This window comes from Miniopterus natalensis, chromosome 2 (genome assembly GCF_054644295.1).
Source record: "Miniopterus natalensis isolate mMinNat1 chromosome 2, mMinNat1.hap1, whole genome shotgun sequence".
Taxonomy (NCBI): Eukaryota; Metazoa; Chordata; class Mammalia; order Chiroptera; family Miniopteridae; genus Miniopterus; species Miniopterus natalensis.
Window position 1 is genome coordinate 173,453,711 of NC_142082.1, and position 21,118 is coordinate 173,474,828.

Genomic DNA, 21,118 nt, shown 5'->3' on the forward strand with positions numbered 1-21,118 from the left:
AGAAGTTCCCGCGAAGAGCTCACTGCCCCCCTCACCCGCCCGCCCTGCCTCTCCCTGTCCCAGGGAGGTCCCCGAGACCCCGCTACCCGCTAACCCGAGCCCCAGGTCGGAGGAAAGAGGGGTGGAGAACCGCCTGGGGAGAGCGGGGCGCTCGGTGGCACAGCGGTTTGGCCCCCTGGGCTCCGCGATACGCACCGGGAATCAGCCAGACGGAAGCGGGTCTCCGCCGGGGGCTGTTGCGCCTCCCGTCGACTCTGCTTCCGGGTCAGAGGGCGGCAGCGGCGATTGGCTCGCAGGCCCTCCCGCGAGATTTAAAATGTAACCCGCGAGGCTCAAACTGCGGAGGGAGTGGGGCTGGGGCGGACCTCACCTCCGTCGGAGCTGCGTCTCCCTGCTCTGCCCCGAGACAGGGGAGCCTCACCTCTTCCTCACCCATCTGTCACTCGTTGAGTGGTGGTTCAAGCCGCGGGTTTTTCGGTGACAGGAAAGCGCCGTTAAAGGTATTTGTGCGGGGGCTTCGTTCTGGAGCCAGGTTGGGTCTGGGTCCCACAGTGTCTAGTAGTGGGTGGAGCCGGAAGGCCAGGCCCATTGCGGACTCTTTAGGATCTTTAGTTATGTCAGGAATCGGGGTTCTAGTCCCCAAACCTACGCAGACTCCAGTTCTGCTGTATTCGCTCTCTTCCTGTTGTATCCTCTGGAGGAACTTTTTGGACTTGCATTCTGACAGTGATAGCAGCAACGATTCCCATTTTTTATTGAGCACCTATTAAGTGTTTGGCACTAGGTGGATTATTTGTCTCCCGAATGTCTCATAATTTTATGGGATAGGAGAGATATCCTCCCCGTTTTACAGATGAAGTATATGCTCATCAGAGATTTTTTAATACCGAAGGGCATACAGCTAATAAATGGGAGAGTCTGGATGTGGACTCTGGTCTCTCAGACTCAAAAGTATAGTTCTTTTAATCACCCCACGCTGCCTCCCCAGTGACAATTTCCTATCTCACAATTTTGCTCCGGTGCAGCTTGGAATCCAGTTTTGTTTTGCTTTTAAAAAAACCAAGTGTTTATTATCGCTGCCGCCTTCCACTACTGTTTTTTCATAGTGCAGCCTGACATTGAAAGGAATTGCGTGTTCGTCGTCTCACTGACTCCTCATAACTGGCTGGAAGGCATTATTCCTGTTTCCTTTTTGATGATATCTCTATCTAGGCAGTCGGGTGTAAAGCTCATTGCCGAGGCACACAGCCAGCTATCTACTAGGATGAGAGCTGAGACTAGATCAGGGATGGCAACTGTCTGTGGCACTGCCTGTTTTTGTACAGCCAGTTCCCAAGCTAAGAATGGATTTTACATGTTTAAATGGTTGGGGGGGAAAAAATCAGAAGATGGATGGTATTTTGTCATGTGTGAAAATTATATGAAACTCAAATTTCAGTTCCTATTAGGTTTTGTTGAAGCTCATTTGTTTATGTATTGTTTGTGGCTATTTTCACACAGCAGGGTCAAGATGAGTAGTTGTGATGGAGACTGTATGGCTTGCACTCCTCAAATATTTACTATTGGGCCCTTTCCAAAAAGTGTACTGACCCCTAGATGAGGCTGTTGGCTCTTATATGTGCCAGGCACTGTTCTAAAAGCTTAACTTATATTTATGTCATTTACTTTTACAAAACCTGACGAGATAGTAACTGTTATTATTTTCGTTTTTCAGTGCAAGGAAGCTGAGGCTGGGAAAGGTCACCTAACTTGGCAAAGATCTCACAGCTAGAAAGGGGTGAAGCCAGGATTCAGAACAGCATAATTGCAGACTCGTCCTCATTTTCAGCAATCTGAACTCAGTACCTTTAAATAACACTAGTAAGTAATTTACTACTGAAGATTTATTTCATGCAAACTGATCATATCACAGAAGCGTTACTTCACTTTCTTTTTTATTTCTTATAAGAGATGAGGTGATATTTTTAAGAGGAATATAATTCTTAGCTATTTACTAGGATTTGTATTTAAGTAGATACTTTAATTTAGTCTTATACCTGTAAATTTAAGTTGCATCACTGATTGTGTCTATAAATTATTATTTTTTAAGTGGCATATGCCCATTTTCTTGATCATAGACACCCAAGATACATTGGGATTTTGTTTATGTCACATAAAAAAAGAAGAAAAAGATCCCAGAAGGAGTAAGTAAATGGGATGAGTATAGTAAAATACCCAAAATAAGATAATGGCTTGTGAGTGTGTTGGAGATTGGAGTACTTAAAGTAGGAAAAAAACTGACAACCAATAGCAGGCATGTCTGTAAACTCGGAGAAAGGAATTGATGCCTTATGCAGGCTTGGGTGCATAAAACATTGGAACTATATCCAATTCTTTTGAAAGACTTTTGTTTATCAAGAGAAGTTATGTAATAGAGTAATTTCAGAGCACAGCTTATGAAGTTAGGCATCTTGGGTTTAGGTCTGTTTGAACTTTTGCTAGCTAAGTGACATGGGGCATCACTTTTTTCAGATACAAGATGAGGGTAATAATAGACCTTCTTCATAGGTCTCTTGTGAAGATTGAATGAGTTTATAAATATTAAGCTTTTGAAAAGTATTTGGCACCAAGAAAGCTCCTACATATTAGCTGCTGTGTTGGTTATCTATTGCTGTGTAACAAACCACCCCAGAACTTAGTGGCATTAAAACAACATACTTGCTTATGATTCTGTGGATCAGTAATTTGGGCTGGACTCGGCTATGTAGTTCTGCTGGTCTTGCCTGGGATCACTCTTGTGGCTGCAGTTAATCTGGCAGGTTGATTGGGGCTAGAGAGTCTTAAGATAGCCTCACTGGCATGTTTGTGAGTTAGTATTGGTTGTTAGTCAAAGCACCTAGTTCTCCTTATAAGGCTTCTCCAACAGGCTAGCTTGGACTTCTTCATATGGTAGTCTCAACACAGCAAGAGAATGAAAGCTGAAGCTTCAAGGTTTTACGCAGTCGGCCCCCAAGACCACCTTCCAGTTGGATGATTTGCTCAGAGAACTCAGCGAACTCAGCGAACTCAGCATATAGTCATACTCATGGCTACAGTTTATAACAACAGAAAGATACTAAGCAAAATAAAGAAAGTATATGAGGCAAAGCCCAGGGGAGACCAAGAACAAGCTTCCAAAAGTGCTCTTAGTGTAGTCACATGCTTAATTCCTCTATCAACAAGTTATGACATGTGAAATGTTGTCTATCAGGGAAGTTCTTTACTGATTCCGTGCCCAGGGTATTTACTGAACACTTAGGCATCCTATCTTTGTTCCAGAATTCCAAACTCAGAAGGAACCTATGTGTTCAGCATAAACTATATTGTTTGTACAAGCAGTTTAAGCACAGTGAGCCACTCTTACCGGAAACCCTTCTGAAATCTAAGTTCCCAGATGCCAACCAACGGCCAACCTTTTAAGCAGGACTTTCAAAGGATAGCAGTCAGGTCTGCTGTATTAACTCTTTTCTGCACTGGCCTTTTGAGGTCTAGTCTTGGAACTCCCACAGTGCCATTCTTGCTACATTCTATTGGTCAAATCAAGTCACAAGGCTGACTCACATTCAAAGGGATAATATAACGATGGGATGAAATTGGACTTCCCCCTCCCCAATCTACTACAAATATTATCATCTATCTCGAAAAATATTTTTAAACACAGTTTTAATTAGCTATGTGTCTATAATTATAAGTTTGAAGAATTGTTCTATCTGTTTTGTATGAATTTTCAGATCGAAAGTTACCTTTTGTTATTTCAAAAGATTTGGCTTAAGAAAACTAAAGGAGAGGAAAATGCAATTGGGTGGAAATTGTTTTCTGTTTTCCTAAATTTAATTAAAAGCAATCTTAGTAAATATGAAATGATCTCTTGGTCATTGCTTATTTTTCTCTAACTCTTGCTTGCTGATACATGTTAAGTATTAATTTCCAATTAAAATAAGGCCTTTTAACATTGCATTCTGCCCTACTTTAAGAGGATGACTGTGCTTCATCAGGAGTCTGTCTTAAATATGATTAAAGAGTTCAGAAGGAATTGGCACACTCTTTGTGACTCTGAGAGAACTACTGTATGTGGGGCAGACTCCATGCTCTTGGCATTGCAGCTTTCCATCGCAGAGAACAACAAACAGGTTAGTAGGCTGTATTTAGGTTAGCTTTTTTTAAAAAGTGAGTTTTGGTTGCTGCCTATTTGAATAAACTTCATTACATTAATTTCTTTGCAATAGATGCCCTCCTATGATAATATCAACATACTATTTTCACAAATGCTTCTGTATACCTGTGTCAAAAATTGCGATTGGATTTTAAATGATTTGTTTCAAAATTAAAGCCTTCATATGTGCACTGGGAAACGAGAGAGAGGAATTGAGGGAATTATTAAGAATCACTGTCTAGTGATTGAAGGCTGCTGCTCTGAAATCAAAGAGAGCATGTTCAAATCATCTATTGTTTGTTTGCTTGTGTATAAATAATTGAAAAGTAAATATATCAACAAGCTAAGTAGAATGTAGCCTGGAAAAATGTTAGTTCTCATTGTAGAAAAATTTAACGTATTAAAATAATCCACCCAAGTCAGTTATTCTTCGGGACTTGCCTGTGCAACATTCACTCAGGGTTTCTTCCTACTTGTTCATGTTCTACTTGCTAACTCACTTTATTCACTGTGAAAGTTCAGACTCTGGGTGGGAAAAGGGGGAGTGGTGAATTGCAACTGAGCTTTTCACAGTTTGTGTAGGTGTGCACAGGTATGCAGTGGAGAGGGTGGGTTGCAGTTCAGTTTTACTTCAACTCTCTGTATACAGACTAAGCTTAGGCATTCCCAGCGGTGCTCAGACTTCCCAGTCACTCAGCAGTATGAAACAGCATACACCTGTGCCTGCAGGTGCACTCATAAGTAGCATACAGTAATAAAAGGGTGGAGTGGCTATATGTTTCCTCCACCTATATTTTTCACCCTGGGTTTGTGTTCTTGTTTGGGTTTTTAAGTCTCTGAAGTTTGTGAACATGAGTCCCTACAGTATATTCGCTATCACTGAATTTGACTGCAGTAAAACCTCTGAATACCTGCTTTAGTGGGGAAAAAGAAAAGGTATATTAAAATAATCTGAGTTTTAGGTTTTTGGCATGCTTTCAGAGGAGGAGGAATTTTTTTAGCTTAAATCATGTAATACCTCTCTAGCAGTTTTATTCTGCTAAAGATTTAACCTGTGATAGATTCATTCACTATTGACTTCATTATATGGCTAATATATATGACTTCATTAGGTTGCAAATAATAATTTAGCATTTCCTCTCTTTGGAATTGGCTTCACAGGTTGACTCTGTTTTGCAATTACGTTATAAAGGCTGTTTTTCGCCTTGAAAGCCTTAAGAACATTACAAGTGTTCTATTGGATGAACCAGACAAAGATATTAATGTTATAACTTCCTGGAAAGCAATCACAGCACCTGTGGTTGACTGTCAGCTGTGAAAATCACCTAGCGGAGACATAACAAGAAGCAGCAGATTTTTAAAAATTGAATTACATTTAAATACCACTCCTCCCCCAGCAAACAGACTAACAATTATTTTACTTAGAGTAAGAAAAGAAAGACAACTGATGTTTCTGATTGCCTAAATAAGGTGTTATTTAATATGTACAATCTCATTTTATAATCAAGGAAACTGACTCAGAGGGATTTCGATATCTCACCCAAGTTCACACAGCAAATTAATGCTCTTATGTAGACCTGCTTTCTTTTCTCTTTTGCTAATAAAAATTCCAAGTTAGTTAAACATGTAAAGTTTATTTAAAATTTTGAATAATTGTAAAAATAACTTTGATAAAATATGCAAAGTACAAGAGCTCTGAAAAAGCGTAACTCTTGCTTTTTCTCATTTTATTCTTGTGAAATGGAATCCTCCTTATGTCCATCAAAGAATTAAAGCATTGAACATTTTGAACTTCCTTCATCAAATAGTGGCCAGCTGGCATGTTTTCTTAGCAAAACATTTTCTGATTTGACCACAGACTCTCTCTCAATCAGTTGTTACCGGTTTGAAAAACAGAATATGCTGTCATGGTGGGCACCTGATCATGAAAACTGATATCTGGAGTGCAATTTTATTTGGATTTAAAATGTTTTTACAGTCTCAGTATAAATACTGTTAATCTAGGCAGAGGCTTTTCTCACAAGATCAAGAGCTTGCACGGTTTTTCTTAAATTAGTTACAATCAACAGAATGAGATTAGATTATACATTTACATTAAGCAAAATCTTAATTTATTTTTACCATGAAGGATGTTATATCAAAATAGTTTTAAGATTTTTGAGATAAAACAGTTTAGTTTTGAAACTCTAAATAACTGGATTTATTTAACTTAAATACCATATGGAGATTAAATAGTATGTAACCTTTGTGGGTTTGGGGAGTAAAGTATGCAATTTTTGATTCAGTGCTGAGAAATTACAAATTGTCTTGTGTTTGGATTATGGATCTAAGGTTTGAGAGTTAAAGATTTTTTTTGTTTGTTCATTGAACTAGTTTTGTGAAATATAATTAATGTCCATAATTATGATATCACAGGTCCCTACTCTATAAGGAAAATAAGGATAATTTTCTTAGCTGTTTTCATATGGATGAGTAGAGTTAATTATTTTAAGGCAGGTTGTACACTTTGTCTTAAATTTGGATAGTAACTGGAAAATGTGACTGATCTTTATAAAAGATATAGAGATGCAGGTATGAGAGAGTCAGATATGTAGAAATAGTACTATGTTATAGGGTTCTGTTTCATTTCTTTTCCTTATTCTTCATTGGCTAAATATGATGTTACAGTTTAGTTCCAGTGAATTATAGTTCTATTTAATATCCACCCATCTTTAAATGCAGTTACTGTAATGGAAAGATGTAGGTGTTTGCAGAAACTACTAGCATATTAATGGACCTTAACTGTAGAAGAGAGCAGCATTGATACATTTCACAAAACCACATAGGGATACTTAAAAATAATTGTTATTCATGGAGCATTGAAAAGGAACAGTTAGAATTTTTTACTAAATCGGTTTGGCATTTTGTGGAGGACACCATTATTAATATTTGGGATATAAAATGGAAGCGGGATGCAATCAATTAAAAAAAAAACCTTCAAAATTCCAATTTTGAACAATTTTGCTTGATTAGTACCATCTAACAATTTATGGAAAGAAACCTGACTGACTTTTTAGCACTCGTTTAGTGTGTCCCTAAGCAGGGAAGAATAAAAATTATTTGACTCAGGTTTTAGCCCTGGTATTTTGCTTTCTCTGGAAGAGTAGTGAAATGAAACATAATTTTTAAAAATTTAATTTTTATAATCACTTTTAAGACTAACACTGGACTAGCATGTGTGGTATGTGGGAATTCACTGTGGCATTGACACTTTTAAAATAAGAGATTAAAAATTGGCTAAAAGCATGGATAGGAACTACATATTAACAGAATCGAATGTTTCCTGGTCAGTAGTACTTACTTACAGCTCAGTGCCCACCTGTCGCCCCACTTTGGGTAGAAATTTAGTGAAGTTCAGGTAATAGACAATGCCTATATATTTGCCCATTTTGTCATATGCAAATTGGCTGTAGTTGTTCATACTTTATAAAATCATCAAAATCTTATTTTTAATAACTGGTTTTAAAATTATTTCATAGGTCCACTTAGATGTTCTCTTCAAATTCACAAGAATGTAATACAAAATTAAATTTATACATCACAACTCAATTATAACTTTATCAATATTCTGGCACCCAACTTTACCTTTTTATTTTTGGCATTATCTTTTTCAGCACAGTGGAGAATTCACGGTCTCTCTCAGCGATGTCTTATTGAGCTGGAAACACTTACTACATGAGAAATTGAACTTACCCATTGAAAAGATGGAAACAATTGACCATTATGAGGACATTAGGAGGACTTACGATAATTTCTTAAAGAATAGTAATATGTTAGATCTGATCGATGTTTATAAAAAATGTAGTGTTTTGACTTCTAATTGTGAAAATAATGCCAACATATCCCCCGTAAGTATTTTTTAAAACAATTCTAAATCAAATTAAAATTAGACTAGACTTATTTTTAACTCTGGTATTAGCACTTATAGTAACTTGATAATGCTTTTTCTCTTTGGATCATCTTAAGAATGGAAAATTTAGCTACCTGAAAGCTAGTCATTACTTGAAAGAAAGGTTTTGGTGGTAAATTTTGTTGAACCTGTGTTGTTGTTATTTGGTTTAAATGTAAGAATAGCTTCTTACTAGATACAAAATTTTTTAACAAAGAAATCAGTCTGAAATGCATTATTTCTTTTTTTAAATGTATTTATTGATTGATTTTAGAGAGTTAGAAAGAGAGAGAAGCAAGACTTTCTTTTTAATTTTCTTCTTCCATAAAAAATAAAAGACTAAGATTAAATTTCCAAGGTCATCTTTTAACCCTAAACTTGTAAACGTCTGTGAGTACAGGTGCCACTGGAAATTAACTGAAACATTTTGTTAGGAAGTTTAATTCCATGTCTACATATTGTTGACTGCCAACCAAGGCCAGCTAATACACTATATACTGGAACATCAGTGACATTGGGTAGAGCTAGGTGTGAGATCTTTTTTATAGTTGGCATAGCATTTTATTATTAATGTCCTGTATTTCCGGCAGAGTCAACTACGGGATTTTCTGTCTGGCAGACAGTCTGCAGTAGATGATGAAACTGATCCTTGTGTACCAACGTCACCAATGAGTAAACACACCCAGGGTAATGAAAAGGTACCGATAAGTTATGAGTAAATTAAAGCAGAATGTGATCCCCTTCAAATCACTATGAATTTGATTGTACATATAGCTACTATATTTTTAATTTTTTGAAAGTTTTTAATTAGTTTAAATAAAACTATTTGCAAAGAGTAATACATTGGAGACTAGCGAAAGCATAACAATCAGTTACTACATGGTTTGGGGCCAAGGTAATAGGTACTGTGCAAGGATAGGTATCTCTCTAAGTATCAGAAACTGGTTGAAGGTCCAGATTGCCAGAGTTCTTTGAATCTTTATGTAGTGTCCTTTGGTAACTATGGGGGATTGGTTCCAGGACCATCCTCGGATACCAAAATCCACAGATGCTTAAGTCCCTTTCATAAAATGATGTATGTTGTATTTGCACATAACTTACACACATCTTCCTGTTTACTTTAAATCATCTCTAGATTACTTTTAATTTCTAATACAATGTAAATGCTATGTAAATAGTTGTTATACTGTATTGTTTAGGGAAAAATGACAAAAAAATCTGTGTATGTTCAGTACAGATGTAGTCATCGTAGCCTAACTACATAGTACACATCAGCAACAACATAACTTTAAAATTTAGACTATTTTCCACCTGGGGTTGGTTGAATCCGCAGATGCAGAACCTGTGGATACAGAGAGCTGACTGTATTTGGTAAACTTCACAATTACTGCTTTACACGTTTTTTTCTTGGGAAGATATGTACAATTGGAAAAATCTGCTCTGTACCCTTTGCAGTAGAATAACTGATGCATCATGAGTTCTGATAACAGGGTTTGTTGTACAAACACACCACAGAAAAGCAGTGCCAAGTACAGGTTTGGTCTCATAATTTACTTTCAGCTGGTAAAGCTAGGTCCCAAATTAAATATAGTAATCCCTCACTAACCGTGGGAGGTATGTTTATGAAAGTTTCTCTGGTTAATAAAATCACCATTGACAAGATAAAAGTTTAAGAGTAGTTTTAGATATGTTGAAGTAAAATTACATTCAACATATCTAAAAATACAATATATAAAAGGTTCCAAACCCAGGTGCTCCAGTAAGTTAACGTGTTTGATGAATCACCTTCTTCATTTTTCAGATTCTCTCATAAGTCCCATGCTAGATAGGTAACACTTTTAAACACATATTTTATCACTGCCCTCAAATCAATACCTATATACTTACGTTTTAGACTTAATAATTCACTTTATATCTGTATCTAATAATCTTTCTCTCCTGTATAAAAGTTAAATTGCTGATATCATGACACTTAATCCCTAAATGTCTTCAGCACATCATTTCCTGAAAATAAGGGCTTAACCACTATATCAGTATCCTATATAAGAAAACTTAAGTATCCCCTGATATCATCTGCTATCTTCCCTATTCGCATTTCTCCATTTGTCCCCAAAATGGATTTTATGTTTCTTTAGACTCTTGACCTAGGAGAATTCCCCTCAGCCTTTGTTTACTTCTTACTTATCTGATTAATTCCTACTGGTACTATTTAACTTGTTTCTCTATTTCCAATAAACTGGGAGTTACATCTAAAAGCTTTCTTTGAGGTTTAAAAGTTCTTCACAAATACTTTATAACTGATACTGATTTCATTTTGTATCATATCAGGAGAAACTCAAGTTGTATTGAATCGTCCAGTCTCTCCAGTATAAAGAAGTGGTTTTCCCTTTGCGTCAGCAAAGATCTGTGGGTTGTTACTTTGTCACTGTGTTTTCCCAACAACCTTTCCCGAATAGTTTTAAGCATGTATTGATCATGCTTGTCTAAATCAATTATTTCTTTAGAGTTTGCAGAATGGCAAGTGTCTAACTCTATCATGTCTTTACATTAATTAACTACCATTTCTCAATAAAGAAGAGCTTAGTCTTATCAGCTGTGATGAAGTACGGTTCCCTGAAAATGGCGGGGTCACTACTTAATTCTTTCTCTTTAATTACCATTTTAGGAGTTGTTATAATAGTTATGTATACTATAGGAGGTAAATTAGGTATTTTTTATATGTATCTTCTTTTTTATGTGTGTATATATTGCTAAGGACTCATGGAGTTTTATTTATTTAGGGTTTTAAAATTGATTGCAGCCATTAATCTTTGATGCTAAAGTAGAGGGATCCCCTTCAAGCTACCTTCTGTATCTTTTTTATATGCCCTTGTAGACTTTTGAGCACTCCCACCTTTCTGGCACAAGAAAATATCCCATCTACCTTTGAACATTTTCTACTAAGATTTGTGATTCCTTTTAGTGATTTGTAACATTTTCTCTTGCTTGAAATGAGTGCTTCACTTACATTCTGCTTTTTTCTTCCTCCTGCTCTAAATCTTGACAGGACACTTACTAAATTACTTGGTCTTTTCTCAGTGGTACTTACGGAGTACATTCATACATCAAAAGGGTAGATCGGTTACAGATCTGTTCTTTTTTATCTATTTTACAAGCTCTATAGGGAGGAAACAATTGTTATTATGCTTTTTAATTAGGAATGAACTAATTTGTATATGTAAAATGACCTAAGCTTTTTAGAGTTTTGGCTTACAGATATAAAATATTATCTTAAAGGTATACCTGTGAAAAAGGGTTATAGTTTATAGAAACCGATCTGTCTTCGTTAAAAGCATATAATTTTCTCATTTAAAAAAGCAATAGTAGTTTCACTGTGTTAATCCTCTACTTTTTATCTCTTGCCTCCTTTGGTTGTATTTTCCAGGAGAATTTTATCTACTACTTAGCTGATGGATTAGATTTTATGAGGACTATTAAAGTAGCAGCCATCCTGTAAGCCATTTTTCTCTTCCTTGCAGACTTCTAATTTTTCTTTTTGCAAAATATTTTTGGAAGGCGATGTATTTCTTTTAAAATTCCAGAGTAACTTTTTGGGCTGCAGTCTTGCAGAGATTTATTTTTATCACCAAATGTGCTTACTAATGCCACACAAGAGTCCTTAAATAGATGAATGGAATGAATATGAAAAACATTGTTTTTGTTTCCTTCTTTTATTTTACTTCATTTTATTTTTCTTAAGGTACTAAACTATTACTTTAGAAATTCTGAAGTAATGAAGGGAAAAGTACAATAAAGGCCCCAAAAGAAATAATCAGTTAAATAAAAATTTTTACCAGTATATTAGTTTTAGTCCAACTTTTCTGGGGTCATTATATATAATTTATATGTTGGCAAAGAAAGTAAAAAATACCTGTATAAATTATTAATCTTCTTAATTTAGAAAAACTGACTTCAAATTGAGATTAAATATTTGTACTCCAGTAATAATTAAGGGATAGGAAAAGAAACTTGGAGTTTTCAGAAAGCTTAAAGTTGTTCAACTTCTAAACAAACATTGCAAATACTTTGTGGTATGGATAGAATCAGTTTATTAAACAAATAAACAGAACAGTATCTTTATTTTCGGTATCTTGGTAAAAGCTTCAATCTTGTGGATTTTTTCAATTTAGGCCCTTGCTTCTGGACATCATCACTGTATTTATGTGGAATGCTTTTCCAGAGAGCCTCTTTAAAACCTGCTTGCAAATACAAGAGCAGGGAAACCATAAGTGCCATGTTATCTGACCATAATGACAGAGACAGATTTCTAATTACAGCTATGAGTTAAAAGAAACACACTAACTGTGAAGACTCCACGATGTTCCCCTGATGTTTGCCTAGCATCAGAAAGACAAAGTCTGTTAGCCTTAAAGAGCAAGTTGTAGGTGTGACAATTTTGCACCCAGTAAGGGTCAGATATATACATACTGATAAATCCTCATTGTTTTGGGACAGTAGAAACACAGTGAAACTAAATTGTGGTTTTATGAAATTAAATGTGGAAAAAATTAAAACGTTTCTGATTGCAGTGTGAATGTAACTGTTTCTCTGCCTTGATTTTTGGCAAATTGTGTTACTCATCCCAATATCAAAGGGATAAAGGAGAGAGACGTTTTGACGTACTGTTGCTCTTTGAAGTTAATATGGAAATGTTTGTATTATAGATTCACATGAAGTATTGTGATTTTTTTGCAAAAGTAAAGATAAAAGGCCCTTTGTAATATAAGCAGAGAACTGTCATATCTTAGTTTATAAAACTTTAGGACAGATCTTAAGGATGATTTTAATTTAATTGTACCTTAAAGTACTTTGCTTTTTAAGGCAATGCAGTAAAAACAGGGGCACTCATTTGATCCCACAGAAGTTTCAATTTTGGAATTTCTAAAAGGGCCTTTAATTTTGTGTTAATTTTTCTTTCATTCATCATTGAACAAAAACTAATTCAGAACCTATTAACAGAAATGGATTGATTTCCTAATATAATGCCAATCATTCTTTTGTGCCTTAAGGATACATCATTTGCTCTCATGGAACTCATAAAGTAGTAGAAATATAAAGAAAATAAACAAAATATCAGAAAGTATTAAGATCTATGCAGAGAATTATGTAATTGACTGACATACAGAGTTGTAACAGGGCAGTAAGCAAGTATGTGGATGGATGGCTACTTTATATTGGGAACTTAGGGAAGCTCTTTGCAAAGATGATAAATGCTTGTAAGAAAAAAGTTCTAGAGAGTTAATACTTAGACTTCTTCATTTAATCAGTTTTGCTTAAATTGCATTTTCAGTCCATATCCAACGTAACCTTATCCTGTTCAATGAAGTTTTTTTTTAAATTGACCCCGACTGTGTCATGTTTCAAGAATTGTTTTTCACATGGAATTTAAATAATTCAAAAGGGTGTTATCTTTAAAAGCGCTTTTAAGATTCATATGAACTTGAGACATCCTTAATAATTATCTAAAAGACTTCCTAATGATTTTTAATTTTTTGTTGCTACCTCTTTACCTCTCTTTATGCCCTGTTTTATCATTTGATTGTGAAGGACAAGTAACAGTATATATGAAAGAAATGATGCCCATATCAAGTGCTCTCAAATATTGTGCATCTCGTGCTTGAATGGTCTATAGCTTTGTTTTGTCCAGTTAATGTCAACATCAACTATTTGCTATTATTTGCTTAGCGTTTGGTTGAACCTTTTCATTTTAACTTACTTGATTATTTGGTATTGTCAAAGTCAGTATCTTAATTCTCCAAAATTTTAACCATATAATGTCAGCCCTTATATCTAGCCCTGAAAGGGACATAGGGCCAAACAGTGTCAGTTGATCCATGCCCTAGACTTCAGGGGGCTTCATTATTGGCCATTATTTATTGGCATATGTATGGGGGGGGGGGATGAAATCAGGCCTCACCAGAAATGCAGACTTTGGACTGTATCTTATATATCATTTTCTAAGAGCCATTTTCCAGTGATTATGATAGTTGGTATTTACTTATAGCTTTTCATTGCAGCAGGTTGGTTTTATGAGCAAGAAGAACATGTTAATTGTCCAGCCCAGACTTTTGGTTTATTTGTCATTTCTTTTTCCCAAAGATCTGAGTGAGATGTTGTCATTGAATGGTCATAAGTATTTTTACTGCATATAAAAAAATGATGGATTTAGAACAATTTCAATAAAGAAAATACTATTTTATTGTGCAGGTGAAGTTACTAGCAAAGAAAATTTTCTACTCATATTTAAACCTGCTAGTGAATTCAAAGAATGACCTGGCTCTGGCTCATATTCTCAATATTCCTGATCGAGGACTTGGAAGAGAAGCCTTCACTGATCTGAAACATGCTGCTCGAGAGAAACAGATGTCTATCTTTCTGGTATGGATCTGTTCAATTTTTAAGATTTTTTAAATAAAGACTCTTTGAACAGTGGATCCATGTACCTTGATGTAGAATTCTTATAACTATGATAAAATAACTTCTAAACTGTTACTTGATGTCCTACCTCTGCATTTGAAAATCCATAGTATTTTTATTGTTTTGTCATATCCTTCACGTTTGACAAGGGAGAATTTCCCTAAAGCAGTGCTTTCCTGTATGTATTCTATACAGTACTAGCCGAAGGCAGAAAGTCCCTGTTGCATGCTTTTTGAATAACTGTTTCCAAGAGAAAAAGTTTGGAAATAGTATGTACCTTCATTGGATATACATAAATTCATGTTTGTATTTCAAAATTTTGAGAAATCCTGCTAAAGAAATCTGCTTAAGTTAAACTTGTTATTTAATCTTTGGTTTCCTAAGTTATCTTACTGTGGAACTTTTCATTGAATTTGTTTTTCTAAGGATACATTCTGGAAAATACTGCTTTAGAACATTGTTTTGGTGGAGATGCTCTTATAGTTAGTGATCATCTATGTATTTTTATCATTGTAAAGACAAGGCCTTTGAACTACACGTGGTCACATAATCCTAGGATGTGAAACTAGATGGGGCTTAGTGATTATCTAGCCTAAATCTTTATTTTTATATATAAAGAAGCTATAGCTTGGAAGAGTTGAATTAATTGCCCACCTTAAATAAATCAACACAGTTGATGCTGAAAACCCCTTTGTTCTGTGCAACAATTCCAGTAGCCATTACTTAATCTATGTAAGAATATATTCACGAACCAATTCTTTATAGCCAATAGTATACTCTTATGAACATGCTATTGATGCCCTTAATTTGCCCCCCAACCTTTGCTGGCATGAATTCTGCATGGCACCCATGTGTTTGATTATTTGCTTCTGAATTGAAGTGTAGTGTGGGCCACAAAAGTGCTTCACTTGTATAACCAGGATTATATCCATGTTCCCGGCTTCATAAAGTAAGTTGTAGTTTTCACTCACTAAATCATTAAACATAGCGGAATCATTTGTTTCAATTCATAGGTGGCCACATCGTTTATTAGGACAATGGAGCTTGGAGGGAAAGGATACACACCATCGCCGTCTGATCCTTTAAGGACACACATGAAAGGATTGTCTAATTTTATTAATTTCATTGACAAATTAGATGAGATCCTTGGAGAAATATCGAATCCAAGGTAATGACTTTTCATAAAGTACAAACGTGGTATTACTCCGTCTTTAAAGCTTCACAGAATCAGAGGTAGGGATATAAGAGCTATTGAAGTGACCAGTCATCAGACCAAACCGGGGAGAAGAAAAGATAGCTAATGAATAAAATATAATCCTGTAACCTTTCCCCCTGAGTTTTTGCTTCTCTGTGATTCCAAAATTTTTGCCAGAGTCAAAAGACATGCTCAATTTAAATTTATTTAGAAAAGAGGGTTTACCATTTGTCTTTATCTGGAAGAAACAGATTGTTTAGGACTGAAAATGACCTAATAGATAATATCTTTGAACTTTTAATTTGGCAGTAGGTGTCCCATATCTGTACCTAGCTTTTTACATGTTTCCACTCTACCGGAGCTATTTCGCAAGGATCGCTTTTGATCTTCAAATTGTCGTCGTTTTTGGTCTCTCTTGAGTCCTCAAATTTGATCATTTGCTCTCTTTCCCCCATAACTTCTGATATTCCATTCTCTTTATATTCTACCTACCTCTCTTGACTGCATATATGCAAATTCTAAATGTATATTTCAGTGAAATTCAAACCTCTTTCCTGAATTTCAAAAATATATCTTTACTTATATATAGATTGTTACCTCAAAGGCAACTCAAATTTAACATTTCCCAAGCTAAATCTTCATCTTCCCTTGAAAACCTGCTTCTCCTGGCTTGATGAAGCCTCTCTCCCTCCAGTCACCCAGCAGGAACCCAGAACAAGTCTTAAACTCCTTTTTCCCCTTTCTCTATCCCTTCAGTCACCAAGATCCATCAGTTCCTCTTACTTGACATTTTTTATGTATTTCGCATCTCTATTCCCATAGCTACTATCTTATTTCCATTCTTTACACGGCCTGTTTTCAGATTTTCTCTCTTTCTTCCCTGGATTTTTTCACTTATTTCTGACTTGTTCATTCTGCCTCCAATCTTGCGTTGCCCCATCCTGTTGTCCTCACTGCTACCAGTGATCTTTCTGAAACAGCAAATGTTACTTCCATGATTAAAACCCTTTAAAGATTCCAAATAAGGTAACGGATGAAACTCCAGAAACCTCAGCATGGCATAGGAATTCTGTGTACTCTACCTATTGCCCGTGTATCGCTCTGTCTCTCAGTGTCAAAACTTAGAGGTAAAAATTCATTCAACTCGCCCGGCCGGGCATGGCTCAGTGGTTAAGCGTCGACCTAGGATCCAGGCGATCAGGGTTCGATTCCCGGTCAGGGCACATGCCCGGGTTGTGGGCTGCAGCCGATCAATTACTCTCTCATCATTGATGTTTCTCTCTCTCTCTCGCTCCCTCTCCTTTCCTCTCTCTGAAATCAGTAAAGATGTATTAAAAAAAAAAAAAAATTTATTCAACTCTTGTAACTGAGGATGAGTTTGTACTACTTGTCTTGTAATAGGGTGGTGGTGATAGGGAATCACAGTAATCTTTGAATCCAAAGAAGGATGGGGAATAGGCTGGCCGGGAAGAAAACTCAAGAAGCCATTCTCACACTTCCCTCCTCACTGCCAGGTTTCCCGTTGGCCCTTTTAGCTATAGTTTGGCTGCATTTCTACCCTTTGCCAGTAGGTGCCACCATAAAATGCATTCTATACTTTCACTTAAAAAAGGTTTCAGGTTTTATAGTTGTTCAAAGGTTTAAGATTCTGTAATTCAGGTTTATTACACAGCAACTCTTTAATGGCACACCTGAACTATATATGTTGGACTAAGTATTATGCGTTTTTAGAATATTAAATCTGGTTGAAATGATCCTGTCCAGAATCTCATTTAAATATATTTCAGAAGCATTTTGATACATGTTATGTAGCACCTTTAATTATATTTAATTGTTAGGGATATAATTTTTTTTAGTCCTCACCCATGGCTATGTTTATTGATTTTAAGGAGAGAAGGAAGGGGAGAGAAAAACATCTACATGAGAGGGAAACATCAATTGGTTGCCTCCTGTACACTCCCCACAACCTAGGTATGTGCCCTGACTGGGACTTGAACCCACCACTTTTTTGTGTGGGACAACTCTTCGTCCAACTTAGCCACCCCGCCAGGGCTAGAGATATAATTTATTTTAGTAAGTAGTTATCAAATTCATGAAGGTGGTGAGGAAAAGGCAATTGCTCTGTATGGTAAAGTGAGCTAGTAATTTAATTACATTAAAGCGTTACCAGCCATTTGTCTTTATTGTCGCTTCTTACTCTCTTTCAGGCACGATGCTTTGATACAAGCTTGGGGATTTCATTGTGTTTTCCTCACTAGCCTCATTTTTCTCTTTCTGCTACAGGGCTCTGATGCGATGCATTTAATAGCCAGGAGCTGCAGCTCACCTTCCTCTCCTAAATTCTCCTATTAATGTTTAGCCAGCGTAGTTATAATGTATCTTCTGGGAAGCCTTCCTGATTACCTCCTTGTGCTCTTCCCTTCCCACTCCAACTCTTTCTACGTTTAGTGTCTCATTGTATCATATAATCAGTTGTGACCTTTTAAAGAGAAAAGTTTATTCATTTTGTGTTTGTAGGGCCTAGCACAAATGTCCTGATGTCATTTGAGTTAAAACTTCAAGAGTTTCTAGGCTTTAGAAGTGTTTGAATTAAGCCACTGTGTCGCTGAGCAGATATTTGAATAGTTAATGGTTGGCTAGTGCGTAGTGAATGTGTAGCAACAGACTAGTCATGACACTGGTGTTTGAGGTATTTTGCCAGGGGTCAGATATTGACCTTGACAGATATTTTAAATGCAAGTCTTATAAATTTTTTTCTAAATAAAATACAATCATTGAGTTATATTTTAAAAATCTAGCATATTCTTGTGGAAAGAATGAGAAAAGGGAGGCAAAGGTGACTTTACCTAATATCATTCAAAGCCTTGGTTTTTTTTGTTCTTTTAATTGACTGAGACATTCTTTCATATTTTATTATCCTTTTGAATCTTTTTCAGAACTTTTCCATTAGTGATTAATTCCCAGAAAAAGCACATAATGTTAATTGTGTTTTCATTTTGGCTACATTTTACCCAATTACTTTCTGTGCTTTTAATTGAAAATTAGGAAAATACTAGCTGATAAAGAAAGTGCCTGTATACATAATATAATACTTAGAGTCTGCTTATTACGGATGTATGGCAGACTAGGTTGGCTGATTGACCCTCCCCTTTGACAATAATTAATAATGCCGGATAACATTTTTAAAATACTTCTTAAATGCATTGATAAACAGGCAAATACAATGAAAATACAGACAAAAACTAGGGGAAGGAAGAGAGCCAGAAAGGGAAGTCAAGAAGGGAGGGCAGCTTTTATTCTCAGAGTATTTGCTGAATTTGGTGATTTGGAGAATCTATTCTTATAGCCACCAAAGTCTGAGGGGACAGAGGACAAAGCCCAAGGACTGCCCAAGGTGAGGCGTCTGTTAGGACATACTCATCCTACATGGCTACCCTCTCATTGTAAAATGAATTAAGAATAAGGGCTTTAACCTCATAAAGGGTTTCTGTGAAAACCTGTGTAATGGTAAAATATTTTAGGATTCTGTTTAAGATTTAGAACAAGACAAGAGTTCTTGGTCTCATCATTTCTTTTCAACTTAGTATTAGATGTCCACCTCACTGAAGTAAGGCAAGGAAAAGAAATAGGAGATACAACAATTGAAAAGGAAGAAGTGCAACTGATGATGACAGTATGATTATATGTGTAGAAAACTCCAAGAAGCAGAAGAAAAATCATTAAAATTAATAGTAGAGTTTATCAGTGTTGCCCAGCACAAGGTCAGCAATTGTATTTTTACACCATCACCAAATAGAAAATGTTATAAAGTAGCATCAAAAATATAAAGTACTTAGAATAAATCTAATAAAAGCCATACTGGCTTCTCCCCCTTGGAAGTTTCAGGCACAATTTGAAAGTCAACCAGGGCTTTGTGTCCTGATCTTGGTGCTACTAGAGATTTGTTGTGTCCTCAGGAAAACCCCATTCATCCTGCTTGCTTACCACTCACGGCTTCCAACTTTCCACTCTGGCTCTTGTTTTTCCTTTTTTGGGGGAGAGATTGGGTGGTACTTAGAGATTTCCTCCTATTCCTGCCAAGCTCAGTAATATTTCCCCGCAGAGTATCTAGAGTCCAGTGGATACCCCCTAAGTGCTTCTGTATTGCAAATAATAATAATATGGATCATAGTAAAATATATTTTTATCTTATGTGTTAAAAACTTAAGTGTTAAAAACAATATTTTGTTGATGTGATAGTGGTCAATTTCCTCAACAAGCATATCAACCATCTCTTCCCTGTGCCAGGAGTAAATGATAATATGAAGATTACTAAAATACAGTTCGTTTTGCCCTGGCCGGGTGGCTCAGTTGGTTGGAGCGTTGTCCCGTGCGCCAGAAGGTTGTGGGGTTTCATTCCCTATTGGGGCACATACCTAAGTTACAGGTCGGGTCTGGTTGGACACATATGGGAGGCAACCCACTGATGTTTCCTTCTTACATGGATATTTCTCTCCCAGCCCCTTCTCCAAAATCAACAAACACCCTCAGGTGAGGATGAAAAAGCATGAGTCCTTTCTCAAGTTGCTCATTTTTCCTGAAATGTTTCCCAACTTGTCTAGTCTTAAGAATCACCTGTGGTACTTTTAAAACAATGCAACTATTTAATGTCCTCTGGACATTGTGATTCATTAGGGTAGGATCTGGAGTTGATCTTTTAAACTAATGGTTAGTATGAGTCTAACAATCAAACGAATTTGGGAGCTACTGGTCTAATGTACTATTGCAGTTTAATTCTCTGTGGTTTTTTGCTAACTTTCCTTCTCTATTTGGACCAGCTGTTTAACTGTGAGCAATTATATTTCCAATGATCATTAGGGAACCTGGCTTGTCCCCTGAAACATAAAGTCTGGCAATGAGGCAGTGAGGATGAAAACCTTAACTCATAATTTCCTTCCTGGCACTGTAAAATTCACGGAGAGGTTAAACAGCGTACCCAAGGAAGCACATCGGGGAGCTGCGATTTGTGCTCAGGCAGCCTGACTCCACGCTCAGACCACACCCCTTCTTGTTTGGCTCAGTGCAGCCTTTCCACTGAGGATGGAGATCTCCTGACTTCAAAAAGTCTCCTTCTGTTGCTGGACACCTCTAATTTCTTTCTTGTAATGGACCCAAATCCTTCTCGCTATACATTTCTCATGTTGGCTTTAGGCCTGCTTTCTGAAGCAGGAACTGCAACCCAAATTTATTCAGGTTCAGGTTTACTATAAAGAAACAATTGAGTTAAGGTTTTTTAAAACACTTATCCGTTGGCCATAGTTGGTCCAGCCTCTGGTTTGCTTTAGATCAGTATTAACTAGCTTGCTCTTCTCTTTTATGTAATAACTCT

At 36.3% G+C, this 21,118-nt stretch overlaps 2 protein-coding genes across 4 annotated transcripts in view; one reads left to right on the forward strand and one right to left on the reverse strand.

Moving 5' to 3' along the window:
* The window catches only part of NUP37 (nucleoporin 37), a 30,747-nt gene extending 30,487 nt beyond the window's left edge, over window positions 1-260 (reverse strand). Inside the window, exon 1 of the mRNA XM_016223209.2 lies at window positions 196-260. The gene's annotated coding sequence lies outside the window, so the exon portion shown is untranslated. The remainder of the gene's footprint in view (window positions 1-195) is intronic.
* A 124-nt stretch (window positions 261-384) lies between these two features.
* Window positions 385-21,118, forward strand: part of PARPBP (PARP1 binding protein) — a 40,721-nt gene continuing 19,987 nt past the window's right edge. For 2 of the 3 annotated variants that reach the window (XR_001603993.2, XM_016223220.2), the window contains exons 1-7: window positions 385-500; window positions 1,715-1,860; window positions 3,993-4,148; window positions 7,825-8,058; window positions 8,690-8,797; window positions 14,346-14,516; window positions 15,569-15,723. Coding sequence is in view for 2 of the 3 variants with exons in the window: in XM_016223220.2 (XP_016078706.2) it covers window positions 3,996-4,148; window positions 7,825-8,058; window positions 8,690-8,797; window positions 14,346-14,516; window positions 15,569-15,723 (821 nt within the window). In the remaining variant the exon portion in view is untranslated. The remainder of the gene's footprint in view (window positions 501-1,714; window positions 1,861-3,992; window positions 4,149-7,824; window positions 8,059-8,689; window positions 8,798-14,345; window positions 14,517-15,568; window positions 15,724-21,118) is intronic. The other variant, XM_016223221.2, reaches the window with a different exon arrangement.